Source organism: Salmo salar, chromosome 13 (genome assembly GCF_965601325.2).
Source record: "Salmo salar chromosome 13, fSalSal1, whole genome shotgun sequence".
NCBI classification, from domain to species: Eukaryota; Metazoa; Chordata; class Actinopteri; order Salmoniformes; family Salmonidae; genus Salmo; species Salmo salar.
In genome coordinates, this window is record NC_138303.1 from 1,704,988 (window position 1) to 1,728,384 (window position 23,397).

The window sequence follows — 23,397 nt, forward strand, 5'->3', positions numbered from 1 at the left end:
GACCAGAAAACGGAAATGGTATTTGAAGCCTCGTAAACAATCGCTTTCCGACTGTCTCTTTCAAACAAACCGTGATACAAACGCCTAGTTTATAAGAATACCACTATTTAATCGTGTTTTATCTAAGTTGGGATAGTCACCGGGATCTCTGCTCGTCGAACTGTGAGACGGTAGGAGAGAGAGAGAGAGAAACAGAAACAGATTGAGAGATGGGTCTGTCAGAGAAAGAAGAGTGTGTCTTGTTGGATAAAAAGCTGCTTGTCTTTATGGACCAACTGGAGCTGCTGGAGGAGAAACGAGAGAGACTCAACTCTTTAATAGAACAGGTATAGGATGGAAATGACATGATGTATCAAGGGCTAGACTGTCTTTGATGTCTTGATCAGGGGCTTTATATTGTGGCTTTACATTGTGTGTGTGTGTGTGTGTGTGTGTGTGTGTGTGTGTGTGTGTGTGTGTGTGTGTGTGTGTGTGTGTGTGTGTGTGTGTGTGTGTGTGTGTGTGTGTGTGTGTCTCTCTCTCTCTCTCTCTCTCTCTCTCTCTCTCTCGCTCTCTGTCTCTGTCTCTGTCTCTGTCGCTGTCTCTCGCTCTCTGTCTGTCTGCTTGTGATACAGGGATGGTTCTCCATGTCCAAAGCGAGGTATTCGATGGGCAACAAGCAGGTGTCTGCTCTGCAGTATGGGAGTGAGATGGAACCTCTGGTCCGAGTCCACACCAGGTACGAAGGAGATGCGCTTAGCCAAAGACTGTATTAACCTTATAAACCATCTATAACCAGGGATGAAAACTAGTCACCTTTCAGCGAAATTCTCCGTTTTGATTCCAAAATGTGTGACCTACGTGATTCGTGTAGATCTGATGAGAAACGTTTGGGGGTGGGATTTGGATCACTACTGGCTGTAAGCGAACGAGTGATCCGTGTTTGGAGCGGTACTGGCTGTAAAGGAACGAGTGATCTGCGTTTGGAGCGGTACTGGCTGTAAGGGAACGAGTGATCCGCGTTTGGAGCGGTACTGGCTCTAAGGGAACGAGTGATCTGCGTTTGGAGCGGTACTGGCTGTAAGGGAACGAGTGATCCGCGTTTGGAGCGGTACTGGCTGTAAGGGAACGAGTGATCTGCGTTTGGAGCGGTACTGGCTGTAAGGGAACAAGTGATCCGCGTTTGGAGCGGTACTGGCTGTAAGGGAACGAGTGATCCGCGTTTGGAGTGGTACTGGCTGTAAGGGAACGAGTGATCCGCGTTTGGATCACTACTGGCTGTAAGGGAACGAGTGATCCGCGTTTGGAGCGGTACTGGCTGTAAGGGAACGAGTGATCCGCGTTTGGAGCGGTACTGGCTGCTGTATCCAAGGCTCAGCCAGTCATTCACATAACAACAGAATGCAGCACCCGACTGAAGAGAGAAGAGAACCAATTTGCTAGTTACAGCAGCACGTCCCTGAATGATAACGAAGAGGTAGGTGAGAAGCCTGACCACGAACGGGGTGAGAAGGTGATGAAGCGAACTCCATTTGGAAAGTTTGAGGTGAGGGAGGAAGTGTGGTGGGAAAAGTATTGTTAGCATTGTTTAGTATCTTGCTATAGTAGCTGGATCAAATTATCTGTCAGCTTACAAGAGTAATGTTGAGCAACATTAGCCAACTTAGCTGAACAAATCATTTAGTTTATTGTTTGAAAATGAGCTGGCTAATAAAGTCAGAAAGCTAGCTAGCTAACGTTACAACATCAGATGAGCTAACGTTAGTAACCTAACCAATTCGCTATAGTTTTAACCGGTATACGATTCCTTGCCGTTCCTCAAGTATTAACGCGTTAGTTGTTTAATGGACCCTAGCAATCTGTGTGAAATGTTAACTAAACTCAGCAAAAAAATAAACATCCCTTTTTCAGGACCCTGTCTTTCAAAGATAATTAGTAAAAATCCAAATAACTTCACAGATCTTCATTGTAAAGGGTTTAAACACTGTTTCCCATGCTTGTACAATGAACTATAAACAATTAATGGACATGCACCTGTGGAATGGTCATTAAGACACTAACAGCTTACAGATGGTAGGCAATTAGGTCACAGTTATGAAAACTTAGGATGCTAAAGAGGCCTTTCTACTGACTCTGAAAAACACAACAACAAAAAAGATGCCCAGGGTCCCTGTTCATCTGCGTGAACGTGCCTTAGGCATGCTGCAAGGAGGCACAAGGACTGCAGATGTGGCAAGAGCAATAAATTGCAATGTCCGTACTGTGAGACACCTAAGACAGCGCTACAGGGAGACAGGACGGACAGCTGATCGTCCTCGCAGTGGCAGACCACGTGTAACAACACCTGCACAGGATCGGTACATCCGAACATCACACCTGCGGGACAGGTACAGGATGGCAACAACAACTACCCGAATTACACCAGGAACACAGAATCCCTCCATCAGTGCTCAGACTGTCCGCAATAGGCTGAGAGAGGCTGGACTGAGGGCATGTAGGCCTGTTGTAAGGCAGGTCCTCACCAGACATCACTGGCAACAACGTCGCTGAACCAGACAGGACTGGCAAAAAGTGCTCTTCACTGACGAGTCGTGGTTTTGTCTCACCAGGGTTGATGTTCGGATTCGTGTTTACCCTTCCTGCAGGCTCATCCTGACATGACCCTCCAGCATGACAATGCCAACAGCCATACTGCTCGTTCTGTGTGTGATTTCCTGCATGACAGGAATTTCAGTGTTCTGCCATGTCCAGCGAAGAGCACGGATCTCAATCCCATTGAGCACGTCTGGGACCTCAATGGGATTGAGATCAATTATGCCAACAAAGGGTATCATGCTCTGCTGGCACGTTGTAGAACAGATGTCCACAGTGCAGAAAATGTACAATGTAATAATGTGTAGTGTAGCCCAAAGATATTGCTTTCATTGTGTTGAAATTGACAGTAACACTTGTGTGTGAGTGAGGGGGGATTATTAAATGTTTTACTCAGTTAACGTTATTTTTGCACACATGTAGCCTTGTGCACTTGATCGGTGTCTACTATAGTGGCCACTATAATAGAGCAAAAATAGAATGCCTGTTTGTTTCATTCTACCTTAAGATGTTTTTTCCCCTAAATTCAATATTTATATGTGTGTGGTCACAAGCGTTCTAAAGGCTGTCATGGTAACAAGCGTTCTATTATAAAGGCTGTCATGGTAACAAGCGTTCTATTATCAAGGCTGTCATGGTAACAAGCGTTCTATTATCAAGGCTGTGATGGTAACAAGCCTTCTATTATAAAGGCTGTCATGGTTAACTGCAATATTAGGGTATTGTTTTTTCTCAAGCCTTGAGTGTCATTTGCAGTAAAGTTTAGGTAACAAATAACATTGGATTGCTTTCTTTACATTTTTTAGCTGTGAGTTAGATTCACATGAATCACTTTATTTTACACAGAGACTGATCATGTAGATCATATTCTTTGTTGTTTAATTAGTTGAAACCTACATTTCCCCCTAGCAGGGATTTTTCGCATGCAAAACAAAAAGTGCCACCTTTTTGGGCCCTCACTAGTTTGCATCCCTGACTATAACTTAGCTACATCTATACAATACAACTTTATTTAGGCTGTCAGTTCTCACCATTCAGTGAACTCAAACTTCCAAGGCATGTCTGTTTATCAACTCTGTGTACTGTGTGGTAGAGGGTATATCTGGGATAATAATGATGCTAGTGTGTCATAGGACTCTGGAGAGTGGTGAGGCCGAGTTCCAGACACAGAGAAGGACGCTGAAGTCTCCTGAAGAGAGACAGGTGGAGGACATTGGACCTAAAGACAAGGAGGGTAATGGAGCACCACTGACTAGTGTAGGCTGTCTTTTCCATATGTCAACTGCAGGCCTTTAAAAGGGATAGGTTAATAGACTGCATTCGGAAAGTATTCAGACCTTCTAACAGACCTCAGTACTTTGTTGAAGCACCTTTGGCAGCGATTTACAGCCTCGAGTCTAATCAAACTTTATTTGTCACATGCGCCGAATACAACAAGTGTAGACCTTACCGTGAAATGCTTACTTACAAGCCCTTAACCAACAGCGCAGTTTTTGAAGAGTTAAGAAAATATTTACCAAATAAACAAATGTCAAAAATTATAAAAAGTAACACAATAAAATAACAATAACGAGGCTATATACAGGGGGTACCGGTACCGAGTCAATGTGGGGGGGGGTACAGGTTAGTCGAGGTAATTTGTACATGTAGGTAGGGGTGAAGTGACTATCCATAGATAATAAACAGCGAGTAGCAGCAGTGTGTCACTGTAAATGTCAAGGAGGGGTGTCAATGTAAATAGTTCGGTGGCCATTTGATTAACTATTCAGCAGTCTTATGGCTTGGGGGTAGAAGCTGTTAAGGAGCCTTCTGGTCATAGAATTGGTGCTCCGGTACTGCTTGCCGTGTGGTAGCAGAGAAAACAGTCTATGACTTGGGTGACTGGAGTCTGACAATTTTTTGGCCTTTCCTCTGACACCGCCTATTATATAGGTCCTGGATGGCAGGAAGCTTGGCCCCAGTGATGTACTGGGCCGTTCGCACTACCCTCTGTAGCGCCTTACGGTCAGATGCCGAGCAGTTGCCATATCAGGCGGTGATGCAACCGGTCAGGATGCTCTCGATGGTGCAGCTGTAGAACTTTTTGAGGATCTGGGGACCCATGCCAAATCTTTTCAGTCTCCTGAGGGGGAAAAGGTTTTGTTGTGCCCTCTTCACGACTGTCTTGGTGTGTTTGGACCATGATAGTTCGTTGGTGACGTGGACACCAAGGAACTTGAAACTCTCGACCCGCTCCACTACAGCCCCGTCAATGTTAATGGGGGCCTGTTCGGCCCACCTTTACCTGTAGTCCACGATCAGCTCCTTTGTCTTGCTCACATGCTTGAAACATGTAGGTATTACACACTCGGTCAGGGAGAGGTTGAAAATGTCAGTGAAGACACTTGCCAGTGGGTCCACGCATGCTTTGAGTACACGTCCTGGTAATCCGTCTGGTCCCGCGGATTTGTGAATTTTGACCTGTTTAAATGTCTCGCTCACATCGGCTACCGCACAGTCGTCCACAACAGCTGGTGCTCTCGTGCATGCTTCAGTGTTGCTTGCCTCGAAGCGAGTATAAAAGGCATTTAGCTCATCTGGTAGGCTCGTGTCACTGGGCAGCTTGCGGCTGTGCTTCCCTTTGTAGTCTGTAATAGTTTTCAAGCCCTGCCACATCCGACGAGCGTCAGAGCCGGTGTAGTATGATTAAATCTTAATCCTGTTTTGACGCTTTTCTTGTTTGATGGTTCGTCTGAAGGCAAAGCGGGATTTCTTATAAATGTCCGGATTAGTTTTCCGGCAGCCTTTAGCTCGATGCGGATGTTGCCTGTAATCCATGGCTTCTGGTTGGGATATGTACATACGGTCACTGTGGGGACTACGTCGTCAATGCACTTATTGATGAAGCTGATGACTGAGGTGGTACACTCCTCAATGCCATTGGATGAATCCCAGAACATATTCCAGTCTGTGCAGCAAAACAGTCCTGTAGCATAGCATCCGCGTCATCTGACCACTTCCGTATTGAGCGAGTCACTGGTACTTCCTGCTTTTAGTTTTTGCTTGTAAGCAGGAATCAGGAGGATAGAATTATGGTCAGATTTATTATTTATTTAACCTTTATTTAACTAGGGAAGTCAGTTAAGAACAAATTCTTATTTTCAATGACGGCCTAGGAACAGTGGGTTAACAGCCTTGTTCAGGGGCAGAACGACAGATTTGTACCTTGTCAGCTCGGGGATTCGATCTTGCAACCTTTCGGTTACTAGTCCAACGCTCTAACCACTAGGCTACGCTGCCGCCCCATGTGACATGCTGGTAGAAATGAGGTAAAACGGATTTAAGTTTGCCTGCATTAAAGTCCCCGGTCACTAGGAGCGCCGCTTCTGGATGAGCATTTTCTTGTTTGCTTATTGGCGTCATAGAGTTGTTTGAGTGCGGTCTTAGTGCCAGCATCGGTCTGTGGTGGTAAATAGACGGCTACGAATAAGATGAGAACTCTCTTGGTAGATAGCTCTATATTATCCATGTCGTCGTTCAGCCACGTCTCAGTGAAACATAAGATATTACAGTTTATAATGTCCCGTTGGTAGTTTAATCTTGATCATAATGACAGACCCTAATGATTGCATGTTGGCCAATAGAACGGAAGGCAATGGGAGTTTACTCGCTCGCCTACAAATTCTCTGAAGGCAGCCTGACCTCCGCCCCCGTTTTCTCCGTCTTTTCTTCACGCAAATGACAGGGATTTGGGCCTGTTCCCGGAAAAGCAGTATATCCTTCTCATCTGACTCGTTAAAGGAAAAAGCTTCTTCCAGTTTGAGGTGAGTAATCGCTGTTCTGATGTCCAGAAGTTATTTTCGGTCATAAGAGACAGTAACATTATGTACAAAACAAGTAAAAAAAATAAGTTACAAACAACGCAAAAAAACCTAGCAAAATAGCACAGTTGGATAGGAGCATGTAAAACGTCAGCCATCCTCTCCGGGCGCCAGTCTTCTTGGGTATGATGCTACAGGCTTAGCACACCTGTATTTGGTGAGTTTCTCCCATTGTTCTCTGCAGATCCTCTCAAGCTCTGTCAGGTTGGATGGGGAGTGTCGCTGAACATCTATTTTCAGGTCTCCAGAGATGTTCGATCGGGCAGAGCTTGAGAGGATCTGCAGAGAAGAATGGGAGAAATTCCCCGAATACAGGTGTGCCAAGCTTGTAGAGTCATACCCAAGAAACTCGAGGCTGTAATCGCTGCCAAAGGTGCTTCAACAAAGTACTGAGTAAAGGGTCTGAATACTTATGTAAATTTGATATTTCTTTGCTTTTTCATTATGGGGTATTGTGTGTAGATTGATGAGGGGGATAAAATAATATATACGTTTTTCTAATTAAGCTGTAACGTAACAAAATGTGGAGGGGTCTGAATTCTTTCTGAATGTAGCATTACTTAGTATGGCACTGAGAAATCAGTTTATATTGAATTATTTGGAGTTATGTCTTGGAATCGTTAACTTATGGATACTTGTTAGTGCCACTGAATGCATTTAAAATATTGATGGGAGACTGTTACGGAGGAATGGAAATGCTTTTTTTTAGGCTGGATCATGTTGTTGTATTGGGTATGTTTTAATTATGTAATGTATTGATTGTTGCTGCCTTCTTTGCCAGATCACCCTTGAAAGGCCCAGCATTTCCCCAGGCACTCTCATTTGTTGACTTCTGTAACCGTAAACGCCTTGGTTTCATGCATGTTAACATCAGAAGCCTCCTCCCTAAGTTTGTTTTACTCACTGCTTTAGCACACTCCGCCAATCCTGATGTCCTTGCCGTATCTGAATCCTGGCTAAGGAAGGCCACCAAAAATTTGGAGATTTCCATCCCCAACTACAACATTTTCCGTAAAGATAGAACTGCCAAAGAGGGAGGCGTTGCAATCTACTGCAGAGATAGGCTGCAAAGTTCTGTCATACTTTCCAGGTCTATGCCCAAACAGTTCGAGTTCTAATTTAAAAAATGTATCTCTCCAGAAATAAGTCTCTCACCGTTGCCGCCTGTTATAGACCCCTCTCAGCTCCCAGCTGTGCCCTGGACACCATATGTGAAATGATTGCACCCCATCTATCTTCAGAGTTCGTTCTGCTAGGTGACCTAAACTTGGATATGCTTAACACCCCGTCAGTCCTACAATCTAAGCTAGATGCCCTCAATCTAACACAAATTATCAAGGAACCCACCAGGTACAACCCTAAAGCCGTAAACATGGGCACCCTCTTAGATATCATCCTGACCAACTTGCCCTCTAAATCACCTCTGCTGTCTTCAACCAGGATCTCAGCGATCACTGCCTCATTGCCTGCGTCCGCTATGGGTCTGTGACCAAACGACCACCCCTCATCACTGTCAAACGCTCCCTAAAACACTTCTGCGAGCAGGCCTTTCTAATCGAACAACCTTCAATAACCTGGAAGGATATTGACCTCATCCCGTCAGTCGAGGATGCCTGGTTGTTCTTTAAAAGTAATTTCCTCACCATCTTAAATAAGCATGCCCCTTTCAAAAAATGTAGAACTAAGAACAGATATAGTCCTTGGTTCACTCCAGACCTGACTGCTCTCGACCAGCACAAAAACATCCTGTGGCGTACTGCACTAGCATCGAATAGTCCCCACGATATGCAACTGTTCAGGGAAGTCAGGAACCAATACTGGCAGTCAGTCAGGAAAGCAAAGGCTAGCTTTTTCAAACAGAAATTTGCATCCTGTAGCTCTAACTCCAAAAGGTTTTGGGACACTGTAAAGTCCATGTAGAATAAGCGCACCTCCTCCCAGCTGCCCACTGCACTGAGGCTAGGTAACACTGTCACCACCAATAAATCCACGATAATCGATAATTTCAATAAGCATTTCTCTACGGCTGGCCATGCTTTCCTCCTGGCTACCCCAACCCCGGCCAACAGCTCCGCCCCACCCGCAGCTACTCGCCCAAGCCTCCTCAGCTTCTCCTTCACCCAAATCCAGATAGCAGATGTTCTGAAAGAGCTGCAAAACCTGGACCCGTACAAATCAGCCGGGCTAGACAATCTGGACCCTCTCTTTCTAAAATTATCTGCTGTCATTGTTGTAACCCCTATTACTAGACACTCTAGACCCAAACTGTTATAGACCTATATTCATCCTGCCCTGCTTTTCTAAAGTCTTCGAAAGCCAAGTTAATAAACAGATCACTGACCATTTCGAATGCCACCGTACCTTCTCCGCTGTGCAATCCGGTTTCCGAGCTGGTCACGGGTGCACCTCAGCCACGCTCAAGGTCCTAAACGATATCATAACCACCATCGATAAAAGACAGTACTGTGCAGCCGTCTTCATCGACCTGGCCAAGGCTTTCGACTCTGTCAATCATCGTATCCTTATCGGCAGACTCAACAGCCTTGGTTTCTCAAATGACTGCCTAACCTGGTTCACCAACTACTTCTCAGACAGAATTTAGTGTGTCAAATTGGAGGGCGTGTTGTCCGGACCTCTGGCAGTCTCTATGGGGGTACCACAGGGTTCAATTCTCGGGCCGACTCTTTTCTCTGTATATATCAACGATGTCGCTCTTGCTGCGGGTGATTCCCTGATCCACCTCTAGGCAGACGACACCATTCTGTATACAGTCATGGCCAAAAGATTTGAGAATGACACAAATATTAATTTCCACAAAGTTTGCTGCTTTAGTGTCTTTAAATATTTTTGTCAGATGTTACTATGGAATACTGAAGTATAATTACAAGCATTTCATTAGTGTCAAAGGCTTTTATTGACAATTACATGAAGTTGATGCAAAGAGTCAATATTTGCAGTGTTGACCCTTTTTTTTCAAGACCTCTGCAATCCGCCCTGGCATGCTGTCAATTAACTTCTGGGCCACATCCTGACTGATCGCAGCCCATTCTTGCATAATAAATGCTTGGAGTTTGTCAGAATTTGTGGGTTTTTGTTTGTCCACCCGCCTCTTGAGGATTGACCACAAGTTCTCAATGGGATTAAGGTCTGGGGAGTTTCCTGGCCATGGACCCAAAATATCGATGTTTTGTTCCCCGAGCCACTTAGTTATCACTTTTGCCTTATAGCAAGGTGCTCCGTCATGCTGGAAAAGGCATTGTTCGTTACCAAACTGTTCCTGGATGGTTGGGAGAAGTTGCTCTCGGAGGATGTGTTGGTACCATTCTTTATTCATGGCTGTGTTCTTAGGCAAAATTGTGAGTGAGCCCACTCTCTTGGCTGAGAAGCAACCCCACACATGAATGGCCTCAGGATGCTTTACTGTTGGTAGCGCTCACCTTGTCTTCTCGATGCCCCAAACAATCGGAAAGGGGACTCATCAGAGAAAATGACTTTACCCCAGGCCTCAGCAGTCCAATCCCTGTACCTTTTGCAGAATATCAGTCTGTCCCTGATGTTTTTCCTGGAGAGAAGTGGCTTCTTTGCTGCCCTTCTTGCCACCCTCCAAAAGTCTTTGCCTCACTGTGCGTGCAGATGCACTCACACCTGCCTGCTGCCATTCCTGAGCAAGCTCTGTACTGGTGGTGCCCCGATCCCGCAGCTGAATCAACTTTCGGAGACGGTCCTGGCGCTTGCTGGACTTTCTTGGGCGCCCTGAAGCCTTCTTCACAACAATTGAACCGCTCTCCTTGAAGTTCTTGATGATCCGATAAATGGTTGATTTAGGTGCAATCTTACTGGCAGCAATATCCTTGCCTGTGAAGCCCTTTTTGTGCAAAGCAATGATGATGGCACGTGTTTCCATGTAAATAACCATGGTTGACAGAGGACGAACAATGATTCCAATCACCACCCTCCTTTTGAAGCTTCCAGTATGTTATTTGAACTCAATCAGCATGACAGAGTGATCTCCAGCCTTGTCCTCGTCAACACTCACACCTGTGTTAACGAGAGAATCACTGACATGATGTCAGCTGGTCCTTTTGTGGTAGGGCTGAAATGCAGTGGAAATGTTTTTTGGGGATTCAGTTCATTTGCATGGCAAAGAGGGACTTTGCAATTAATTGCAATTCATCTGATCACTCTTCATAACATTCTGGAGTATATGCAAATTGCCATCATACAAACTGAGGCAGCAGACTTTGTGAAAATTAATATTTGTGTCATTCTCAAAACTTTGGCCACGACTGTACATCTCGCCCTTCTTTGGACACTGTGTTAACTACATATTCGTCGCCAGACCCACTGGCTCCAGGTCATCTATAAGTCTATGCTTGGTAAAACTCCGCCTTATCTCAGTTCACTGGTCACGATAACAACACCCACCCGTAGCACGCGCTCCAGCAGGTATATCTCACTGGTCATCCCCAAAGCCAACACCTCCTTTGGCCGCCTTTCCTTCCAGTTCTCTGCTGCCAATGACTGGAACGAATTGCAAAAATCGCTGAAGCTGGAGTCTTACATTTCCCTCTAACTTCAAACATCAGCTATCTGAGCAGCTAACCGATCGCTGCAGCTGTACATAGTCCATCTGTAAATAGCCCACCCAATCTACCTACCTCATCCACATATTGTTTTTATTTACTTTTCTGCTCTTTTGCACACCAGTATTTCTACTTGCACATCATCATCTGCTCATCTATCACTCCAGTGTTAATTTGCTAAACTGTAATTACTTCGCTACTATGGCCTATTTATTGCCTACCTCCTCACGCCATTTGCACACACTGTATATAGACTCTTTTTTTCCTATTGTTTTATTGACTGTACGCTGTACGCTTGTTTATTCCATGTGTGACTCTGTGTTGTTTGTGTCGCAGTGCTTTGCTTTATCTTGGCCAGGTCTCAGTTGTAAATGAGAACTTGTTCTCAACTAGCCTACCTGGTTAAATAAAGGTGAAATAAATAATACAAGACATTTAAAAAAAAGAGACTCTGGGTCTCAAAGGGCTTTTTCTTGTTAAATGAAGGTAAAAAACATGTAAGACCTCTCATCTGACTGTATGTGTGTTGGACCTACAGGTGTGAGGAGAAGAGTGAAGACGCAGGAGGTTCCAGAGATAGACCAGAGTGACAACAAGCATCCGTGGACAGAGACCGAGACGGCTCCTTCCTCCAAACCTGAAACCAACCCCCAGCAGGACCCACTGAAGTGGTTTGGAATCCTGGTGCCTCAGACCCTGAAACAGGCCCAGGCCTCATTCAAACAGGGTAGGCTCCTGTCTGTCTGGTAGGATGGGTGAAACAAGTTAGGGTCTGTCTGGTAGGATGGGTGAAACAAGTTAGGGTCTGTCTGGTAGGATGGGTGAAACAAGTTAGGGTCTGTCTGGTAGGATGGGTGAAACAAGTTAGGTCTGTCTGGTAGGATGGGTGAAACAAGTTAGGGTCTGTCTGGTAGGATGGGTGAAACGGTCGCCTTCCAATATGGATGAAAAATAAATGTTTTCCCTTCTCTGCCTTCTCCCTCCTCCCCCATCCACCCTCTCCCTTGTCCCCTCCTCCACCCCCACCCTTCTCCCGTCCCCTCCTCCACCCCCACCCTTCTCCCCTCTTCCCTCCTCTCCCTTGACCCCTCTTCCCTCCTCTCCCTTGACCCCTCCTCTCCCTTGTCCCCTCCTCCCCCCTCTCCCTTGTCCCTTCCTCCTCTCCCTGTCCCCTCCTCCCCTCTCTCCTTTGTCCCCTCTCCCTTGGCCCCTCCTCTCTCTTTGCTCCCCCCTCCTCCCCCTCTCTCTTTGCCCCCCCCTCCCTACTTCCCCCCCTCTCACCTGTAGCGGTAGAGTTGTCAGCGGAGATGGCTGCTCTCCAGTCTGCAGTCCTGACCACCAGACAACAGCTGCAGATGAAACAGAAGAGCAGGAGCCAGACCTCGGACCAGACGGACGGACAGACTGACCTGACTGACAGACTGACCTGATTGACAGACTGACAGACTGACCAGACGGACAGACTGACCAGACGGACCTGACTGACCAGATCATGGTTTAGCATACACAGCCACTCTCTCCCACATAGTATAGTAGTGCACTTTCATACAAAGGCTGAGTGGGCTGCAGCACCCCTGATAAATAAATAAATAAATAATATAGAAATAATCAAATATACATCTTTTTTTTATCACAATATTTGTGAACTTTATTACGCCTGTATTAGCAGAGAGAAATACTCAAGGTATACCCCTGCTACCTATACTTACATGTAGCTAATAGGGGTAAAGATACATTGAGGTAGATATGTACATGTAGCTAATAGGGGTAAAGATACATTGAGGTAGATATGTACATGTAGCTAATAGGGGTAAAGATACATTGCGGTAGATATGTACATGTAGCTAATAGGGGTAAAGATACATTGCGGTAGATATGTAGATGTAGCTAATAGGGGTAAAGATACATTGCGGTAGATATGTACATGTAGCTAATAGGGGTAAAGATACATTGCGGTAGATATGTACATGTAGCTAATAGGGGTAAAGATACATTGAGGTAGATATGTACAGTACCGGTCCAAAGTTTGGACACCTACTCATTCAAGGGTTTTACTTTATTTAGACTATTTTCTACATTGTAGAATAATATTTAAGACGTAAACTATGAAATAACACATATGGAGACATTGTAGTAACCAAAAAACTATTAAACAAATCAAAATATATTTTATATTTGAGATTCTTTAAAGGGATGGCATGTAGCCTAGTGGTTAGAGCGTTGGGCCAGTAACCGAAAGGTTGCTGGATCGAATCCCCTAGCTGACAAGGTAAAAATCCGTCATTGTAAATAAGAATGTGTTCTTAACTGACTTGCCTAGTTAAATAAAAAAGCCACCCTTTGCCTTGATGACAGCTTTGCACACTCTTTCTGCATTCTCTCAACCAGCTTCACCTGGAATGCTTTTCCAACAGTCTTGAAGGAGTTCCCACAAATGCTGAGCACTTGTTGGCTGCTTTTCCGTCACTCTGCGGTCCAGCTTATCCCAAGCAATCTTAATTGGGTTCAGGTCGGGTGATTGTGGAGGCCAGGTCATCTGATGCAGCACTCCATCACTCTCCTTCTTGGTCAAATAGCCCTTACACAACCTGAGGTGTGTTGCGCCATTGTCCTGTTTAAAAACAAATGATAGTCCCACTAAGCGCAAACCAGAAGGGATGGCGTATTGCTGCAGAATACTGTGGTAGCCATGCTGGTTATGTATGCCTTGAATTCTAAGTAAATCACTTACAGTGTCACCAGCAAAGCACCATCACACCTCCTCCTCCATGCTTCACGGTGGGAACCACACATGCGGAGATCATCCGTTCGTCTACATTTACATTTACGTCATTTAGCAGACGCAAATTGGTGCATTCACCTTATGATATCCAGTGGAACAACCACTTTACAATAGTACATCTATATATTTTGGGGGGGGAGGGTAGGGGGGGGCTAGAAGGATTACTTAATCCTATCCCAGGTATTCCTTAAAGAGGTGGGGTTTCCGGTGTCTCCGGAAGGTGGTGATTGACTCCGCTGTCCTGGCGTCGTGAGGGAGCTTGTTCCACCATTGGGGTGCCAGAGCAGCGAACAGTTTTGACTGGGCTGAGCGGGATCTGTGCTTCCGCAGAGGTAGGGAGGCGAGCAGGCCAGAGGTGGATGAACGCAGTGCCCTTCTTTGGGTGTAGGGACTGATCAGAGCCTGAAGGTACGGAGGTGCCATTCCCCTCACAGCTCCGTAAGCAAGCACCATGGTCTTGTAGCAGATGCGAGCTTCAACTGGAAGCCAGTGGAGTGTGCGGAGTAGCGGGGTGACGTGAGAGAACTTGGGAAGGTTGAACACCAGACGGGCTGCGGCGTTCTGGATGAGTTGTAGGGGTTTAATGGCACAGGCAGGGAGCCCCGCCAACAGCGAGTTGCAGTAATCCAGACGGGAGATGACAAGTGCCTGGATTAGGACCTACGTCGCTTCCCGTGTGAGGCAGGGTCGTACTCTGTGAATGTTGTGGAGCATGAACCTACAGGATCGGGTCACCGCCTTGATGTTAGCGGAGAACGACAGGGTGTTGTCCAGGGTCACGCCAAGGCTCTTAGCACTCTGGGAGGAGGACACAATGGAGTTGTCAACCGTGATGGCGAGATCATGGAACGGGCAGTCCTTCCCCGGGAGGAAGAGCAGCTCCGTCTTGCCGAGGTTCAGCTTGAGGTGGTGATCCGTCATCCACACTGATATGTCTGCCAGACATGCAGAGATGCGATTCGCCACCTGGTTATCAGAAGGGGGAAAGGAGAAGATTAATTGTGTGTCGTCTGCGTAGCAATGATAGGAGAGACCATGTGAGGATATGACAGAGCCAAGTGACTTGGTGTATAGCGAGAATAGGAGAGGGCCTAGAACTGAGCCCTGGGGGACACCAGTGGTGAGAGCACGTGGTGCGGAGACGGATTCTCGCCACGCCACCTGGTCGGAGCGACTTGTCAGGTAGGACGCAATCCAAGAGTGAGCCGCGCCGGAGATGCCCAACTCGGAGAGGGTGGAGAGGAGGATCTGATGGTTCACAGTATTAAAGGCAGCAGATAGGTCTAGAAGAATGAGAGCAGAGGAGAGAGAGTTAGCTTCAGCAGTGCGGAGAGCCTCCGTGACACAGAGAAGAGCAGTCTCAGTTGAATGACCAGTCTTGAAACCTGACTGATTTGGATCAAGAAGGTCATTCTGAGAGAGATGGCAGGAGAGCTGGCCAAGGACGGCACGCTCAAGAGTTTTGGAGAGAAAAGAAAGAAGGGATACTGGTCTGTAGTTGTTGACATCGGAGGGATCGAGTGTAGGTTTTTTGAGAAGGGGTGCAACTCTCGCTCTCTTGAAGACGGAAGGGACGTAGCCAGCGGTCAAGGATGAGTTGATGAGCGGGGTGAGGTAAGGGAGAAGATCTCCGGAAATGGTCTGGAGAAGAGAGGAGGGGATAGGGTCAAGCGGGCAGGTTGTTGGGCGGCCGGCCGTCACAAGTCGCAAGATTTCATCTGGAGAGAGAGGGGAGAAAGAGGTCAAAGCATAGGGTAGGGCAATGTGAGCAGGACCAGCGGTGTCGTTTGACTTAACAAACTCTGCATCTCACAAAGACACGGCGGTTGGAACCAAAAATCAGACCAAAGGACAGATTTCCACCGGTTTAATGTCCACAGCTTGTGTTTCTTGGCCCAAGCTAGTCTCTTCTTATTGGTGTCTTTTAGTGGTCTTCCCTGTGGCTCAGTTGGTAGAGCATGGTGTTTGCAACGCCAGCATGGTGTGTGCAACGCCAAGGTTGTGGGTTTGATTCCCACGGGGGGCCAGTACAAAAACAAAAATGCATGAAATGAAATGTATGCATTCACTACTGTAAGTCGCTCTGGATAAGAGCGTCTGCTAAATGACTAAAATGTAAATGTGGTTTCTTTGCAGCAATTTGACCATGAAGGCCTGATTTCACGCAGTCTCCTCTGATCAGTTGATGTTGAGATGTGTCTGTTACTTGAACTCTGAAGCATTTATTTGGGCTGCAATTTCTGAGGCTGGTAACTTTAATGAACTTATTATCTTCAACAGAGGTAACTCTGGGTCTTCCTTTCCTGTGGCGGTCCTCATGAGAGACAGTTTCATCATAGCGCTTGATGGTTTTTGCGACTGCACTTCAAGAAACTTTGAGAGTTCTTGAAATGTTCCGTATTGACTGACCTTCATGTCTTACAACAGTCCATTACTTTTTTCTCTTTGCTTATTTTAGCAGTTTTTTGCCATAATATGGACTTGGTCTTTTACTAAATAGGGCAATCTTCTGTATACCACCCCTACCTCGTCACAACAACTGATTGGCTCAAACGCATTAAGAAGGAAAGAAATTCCACAAATTAACTTTTAAGAAGGCACACCTGTTAATTGAAATGCATTCCAGGTGACTACCTCATGAAGCTGGTTGAGAGAATGCCAAGAGTGTGCAAAGCTGTCATCAAGGCAAAGGGTGGCTACTTTTAAGAATCTCAAATATAAAATATATTGATTTTGTTTAACACTTTTTTTGGTTTCAACATGATTCCATATGTGATATTTCATAGTTTTAACGTCTTCACTATTATTCTGCAATGTAGAAAATAGTGAAAATTAATAAAAACCCTTCATTGAGTAAGTGTGTCCAAACTTTTGAATGCTGCTGTACATGTAGGTAGCAGGGGTAAAGATACGTTGAGGTCTGTGGTGGTACGTGTGTGTCTGTGTGGGTCTGTGGTGGTACGTGTGGTCTGTGGTGGTACGTCTGGTCATATATGGCATCAGTATGTGTGTCCACATAAATGGTAGGGTATAATTTGGCCTAGCAGTTAGTGTTGGGCCAATGACTGAAAGGTTGTGAGATCGAATCCCGAAGCCGACAAGGTGAATCTGTCGATATCCCCTTTAGTAGACAGGTGCGGAGGAGGGGGAGCTCTGTGGACCCTCGTGTCATTCCTGGATTACTCATTATATTAATAAAGTCGGATTTAATCAACCAATACGATAGTCAGTTGACAGAAGGTTAAGGGTAGAAGACTGTGTACATATCTGGATGTCTTGGCAAAAATCACTACATATCCCATCGGTGAGATACTGCCCATTCCCTTACATTTTAGTCATTTAGCAGACGCTCTTATCCAGAACAAATTACAGTAGTGAATAGATACATTTCACACATTCTTTTGTACTGGCCCCCCGTGGGAATCGAACCCACAACCCTAGCGTTGCACACTCCATGCTGGCGTTGCAAACACCATGCTCTACCAACTGAGCCACAGGGAAGACTAGTTCCAAGACCAGTCAGAAACGTCCAACTAACCCTACGCCAATGATGCCAGTGGATCTCAAAACTGAACTTGGATCTGCGTTAAGTAGCCACCATCATCTTATGACAGATATGTTGAACCAGTCATGACAATTCCAACAAAACAATACACCATTTTCAAGTTTCTTTCCATCAAAATTCTTAGTTACAATATTGTATAACTAATGAAGGAGTGTTGAAGTTGAGGGTGCAGTATTTATGAAGTATTTATGAAGTTTGGCAATGAGGATGAAAACTATCATAGTTCAAATAGTTTAGCCAGGGAAAACGAGCTCGGGCCAAGTTGCACCAGCTGGGCTAATTCAGACTAGGTTTATTCAGACTAGGTTTAATTCAGACTAGGTTTAATTCAGACTAGGTTTAATTCAGACTAGGTTTAATGCCCTGATATCAGGAGCTGGTGGCGAAAAGGTTTATCAAATAATTCGGAGACTGAAACATAAATCAGATTTAAGGAGAGCAAATCGATATACAATCCCAAAATTAGCAGTAACTTTCACTGTCAATAGAGCCCCACAGTGAAGGTGTCATAATACCCATAAAACCTAGCAGTCAAACGGAAATGGTTCCAAAATGGTTTTCCCACAATACATTTTTCCCATAGGAAATTTCAGAAACACTTAAAATAAGGGCTATGTCTAGTGTAGGCTTACCCTGGCGTGACGTTTTGATAATCATTGATCCTGCAGGTCATCTCTAACAGGTATTGATCCTACAGGTAATCTCTAACAGGTATTGATCCTGCAGGTCATCTCTAACAGGTATTGATCCTACAGGTTATCTCTAACAGGTATTGATCCTACAGGTCATCACCTTTACTAACAGGTATTGATCCTGCAGGTCATCTCTAACAGGTATTGATCCTGCAGGTCATCTCTAATAGGTATTGATCCTACAGGTCATCTCTAACAGGTATTGATCCTACAGGTCATCTCTAACAGGTATTGATCCTACAGGTCATCTCTAACAGGTATTGATCCTACAGGTCATCTCTAACAGGTATTGATCCTACAGGTCATCTCTAACAGGTATTGATCCTGCAGGTCATCTCTAACAGGTATTGATCCTACAGGTCATCTCTAACAGGTATTGATCCTGCAGGTCATCTCTAACAGGTATTGATCCTACAGGTCATCTCTAACAGGTATTGATCCTACAGGTCATCTCTAACAGGTATTGATCCTACAGGTCATCTCTAACAGGTATTGATCCTGCAGGTCATCTCTAACAGGTATTGATCCTGCAGGTCATCTCTAACAGGTATTGATCCTACAGGTCATCTCTAACAGGTATTGATCCTGCAGGTCATCTCTAACAGGTATTGATCCTACAGGTCATCTCTAACAGGTATTGATCCTACAGGTCATCTCTAACAGGTATTGATTCTGCAGGTCATCTCTAACAAGTATTGATCTTACAGGTCATCTCTAACAGGTATTGATCCTGCAGGTCATCTCTAACAGGTATTGATCCTGCAGGTCATCTCTAACAGGTATTGATCCTGCAGGTCATCTCTAATAGGTATTGTGTCAATTTAAAACTTGCACAAGACAGTTCACAGAATTGTTAATGTATATAAATGTAGCCAGTTTATTCATTACTAACATTAGATAGTTAATCCAGAGATTCTTACCTTTACCTTGATTGGTCAGTCTCGTCCAGATCATGATGGCATTTATAGTTCTTTATGATTGCCACATTAGCAGCTAAGTAGCATTTCATTGTTGGGGGGTAAATACAGGCGAATATATTGATAAAAGTCACCTTGTCCGAAAGAGATTTACACGGTTATCAAAACATCACGCCAGGGTAAGCCTACACAAAACACCTTCCTTATTTTAAGTGTTTCTAAAATCCCTTAATGACAAAGCAAAAACAGATTTTTAGAATGACTGATAAAAAACAAATACCTTATTTACATAAGTATTCAGACCCTTTGCTATGAGACTCGAAATTGAGCTCAGGTGCATCCTTTTTCCATTGATAATCCTTGAGATGAGTCTACAACTTGATTGGAGTCCACCTGTGGTAAATTCAATTGATTGGACATGATTTGGAAAGGCACACACCTGTCTATATAAGGTCCCACAGTTGACAGTGCATGTCAGAGCAAAAACTAAACCATGAAGTTGAAGGAATTGTCCATGGAGCTCCAAGACAGGATTGTGTCGAGGCACAGATCTGGAGAAGGGTACTAAAACATTTATCCAGCATTGAAGGTCCCCAAGAACACAGTGGCTTATATCATTCTTAAACGGAAGAAGTTTGGAACCACCAATACTCTTCCTAGAGCTGGCCGCCCGGCCAAACAGCAGTCGAGGGAGAAGGGCCTTGGTCAGGGAGATGACCAAGAACGTGATGGTCACTCTGACAGAGCTCCAGAGTTCCTCTGTTGAGATGGGAGAACCTTCCAGAAGGACAACCATCTCTGCAGCACTCCACCAACCAGGCCAAAAGGCAACTAAAGACTCAGACATTGAAAACAAATTTCTCTGGAGGAAACCGGGAACCATCCCTACGGTGAAGCATGGTGGTGGCAGCATCATGCTGTGGGGATGTTTCTCAGAGGCAGGGACTGGGAGACTAGTCAGGATCCAGGAAAAGATGAACGGAGCAAAGTACAGCGAGATGCTTGATGAAAACCTGCTCCAGAGTGCTCAGGACCTCATACTGGGGCGGCAGCCTAGCCTAGTGGTTAGAGTGTTGGACTAGTAACCGCAAGGTTGCAACTTCGAATCTCCAAGCTGACAAGGTACAAATCTGTCGTTCTGCCCCTGAACAATTCAGTTAACCCACTGTTCCTAGGCCATCATTGAAAATAAGAATTTGTTCTTAACTGACTTGCCTTTTTTAAATAAAAAATACAAAAAATAGGGTGAAGGTTCACCTGAACAACAGGACAACAACCCTAAGCACACAGCCAAGACAATGCAGAAGTGGCTTTGGGGCAAGTCTCTGAATGTCCTTTAGTGGTCTAGCCAGAGCCTTGACTTGAACCCAATCGAACATCTCTGGAGAGACCTGAAAATAGCTGTGCAGCGATGCTCCCCATCCAACCTGACAGAACTTGAAAGGATCTGCAGAGAAGAATGGGAGAAACTCCCCAAATACAGGTGTGCCAAGCTTGTAGCGTCATACCCAATAAGCCTCTAGGCTGTAATCTCTGCCAAAGGTGCTTCAACAAAGTACTGAGGAAAGGGTCTGAATACTTATGTAAATGTGATATTTCTTTTTTATTTTATACATTTGCAAACATTTCTAAAAGCCTGTTTTTGCTTTGTCGTTACGGTGTATTGTGTGTAGATTGATTTTATCCATTTTAGAATAAGTCTGTAACGTAACAAAATGTGGGAAAAGTCAAGGGGTCTGAATACTTTCCGAAGGGACTGTAGATGCAGTGGTTCTAGACCATTTCAACTGGGGGGGCCAAGCTGGGGCCAGTTGTACTGTTAGAGGGGCCAAGCTGGGGCCAGTTGTACTGTTAGAGGGGCCAATCTGGGGCCAGTTGTACTGTTAGAGGGGCCAGTGGTACTGTTAGAGGGGCAAGTAGTACTGTTAGAGGGGCCAGTTGTACTGTTAGAGGGGCCAGTTACATTAGATGTTATTGTTGTCATGTCGTTTTCTTCACTGCATTGCAGGCATTAGCAGGCAAAAGACCATGTTCATAATCATCATCGTTGCCACTGTCAAATAACGGATTTAAAAAAAAGAACGGTAGCAAAAATTTGTTATGGGTCCAAAATTGTTGTCACAGGGGCACTGCCGCCCCCCCCCCAGAACCGCTAGTGTGTAGATGGAGACATGATTTCAGCATTGCTGGATAGTTTGCTTCACAGCATGTCTGTGAGTGTAAAGAACATCACGCTACTTGCTTTGCGAGTACCACTTCCTCCCGATTCGGTCTATTCCTGGCGCGAACTCTGGATCTCTGCCTTGCTAGCACATGTGACTGCTTTCCTGAAGCGTCTTACCAGTCGGCGACATGCAAAAAGCAGGTGGGGACACTTCAGACTGAGAAGGAAGTTTCCCATATCCCCATGTTCTACACTAGCATCATATCCAGCGCTTCTGAAACGCAATAGCTCACTGTATTGGCAACTGTTTTCACCAATGATTTATATATACACTATGACTGATAGGGGGCGCTGTGTTGAAGACACCGCCATCTTGTCATTCTGTCACCGTTGTAAAGAATATTATGGAAGCTATAAGAATTCCTTCATTTTTTTATGTCTATATTCGTTTCTGACATGTTTATTCTATTACAGACACCTTAATGCATACATTTACATTATATTATGTGAGCTAAACATACAAATAATTGTTTACAATTTTACCTTTATTTAACTAGGCAAGTCAGCTAAGAACAAATTTTTATTTGCAATGACGGCTGACCCTGGCCAAACCCGGACGACGCTGGGCCAATTGTGCGCCGCCCTATGGGACTCCCAATCACGGCCTGGTGTGATACAGCCTGGATTTGAACCAGGGACTATAGTGACGCCTCATGCACTGAGATGCACCACTCGGGGGCCCAAAGTATAACGTTTTGAAATTACTGTACCCACTACAACAACCAAATACTTAAATACATATAACTTTGTCCTTGAAACATTTAATTTAAATACTGTGGAATTCCATCCATACCTATGGAGGACTGCTCCTACTGAGGAGTGCCAAAATGGCCGATCGGTGGCTTCAAAGCCTTTCAATGGCCAATACACAGCATTTGCAATCCAGGGTTTTTATACATCATTGGTTTCCACCCATCTATTGTGGTGCATGCCAATGTTTTGATTACTGTGAGTGTGAAAGAAGAACTAGCGGGAGGACCGGGAGAAGAAATAAAAAGTACAGATGTCTCGATTGTTGTCTTTGGAAAGTTGATTCTACTTCCGAGTATAAAGGTTGTTCGGCTCGATGGCGTCATTTTCGAAGGTGTCCATTCTGGATTACTTCAACATAGTGTTGGAGGGGGAGAACGGCAAGATCGAGTCCAGCTGTAAAGCATTAGGCTCCAGGATATAGGCGAAGAGGAGCTTCACATCCAACTTCGTCACACATCTCAAGGTACCGTATACCATATAGTTCAGTCTGAACTAAGGTATAGATCTGTCTGAAATAAGGTATAGATCTGTCTGAACTAAGGTATAGATCTGTCTGAACTAAGGTATAGATCTGTCTGAACTAAGGTATAGATCTGTCTGAACTAAGGTATAGATCTGTCTGTCTGGCAGTAGGTGTCTACAGGTACGGTAGACTATAGGTCTGTCTGGCAGTAGGTGTCTACAGGTACGGTAGACTATAGGTATGTCTGGCAGTAGGTGTCTACAGGTACGGTAGACTATAGGTCTGTCTGGCAGTAGGTGTCTACAGGTACGGTAAACTATAGGTCTGTCTGGCAGTAAGTGTCTACAGGTACGGTAGACTATAGGTCTGTCTGGCAGTAGGTGTCTACAGTTACGGCAGACTATAGGTCTGTCTGGCAGTAGGTGTCTACAGTTACGGCAGACTATAGGTCTGTCTGGCAGTAGGTGTCTACAGGTACGGTAGACTATAGGTCTGTCTGGCAGTAGGTGTCTACAGGTACAGTAGACTATAGGTCTGTCTGGCAGTAGGTGTCTATAGGTGCGGTAGACTATAGGTCTGTCTGGCAGTAGGTGTCTATAGGTACAGTAGACTATAGGTCTGTCTGAACTAAGGTCTGTTTATTTTATTTTACCAGGTAAGTTGACTGAGACACATTCTCATTTACAGCAATGACCTGTTGAATAGTTACAGGGGAGAGATGAGCCAATTGGAAGCTGGGGATGTTATTGTAGAAATGATGGTATGAGGGCCAGATTTGGAATTTAGCCAGGACACGATAAGTACCATGGGATCTTTAGTGACCACAGAGAGTCAGGACACCCGTTCAATGTCCCATCCAAAAAACATCACCATACACAGGGCAATGTCCCCAATCACTGTCCGGGGATATACACTGCTCAAAAAAATAAAGGGAACACTAAAATAACACATCCTAGATCTGAATGAATGAAATAATCTTATTAAATA

The 23,397-nt window shown here is 45.0% G+C and overlaps 1 protein-coding gene across 1 annotated transcript; it reads left to right on the top strand.

The window, feature by feature from the left end:
- On the top strand, nt 1-12,614 carry vma22 (vacuolar ATPase assembly factor VMA22). Its single transcript, NM_001146671.1, is given in 5 exon segments — nt 1-326; nt 615-718; nt 3,705-3,805; nt 11,553-11,741; nt 12,302-12,614. Coding segments are annotated over 5 exon segments (654 nt in total). The 5' UTR covers nt 1-209; the 3' UTR covers nt 12,445-12,614.
- The last annotated feature ends 10,783 nt before the right edge of the window (nt 12,615-23,397 follow it).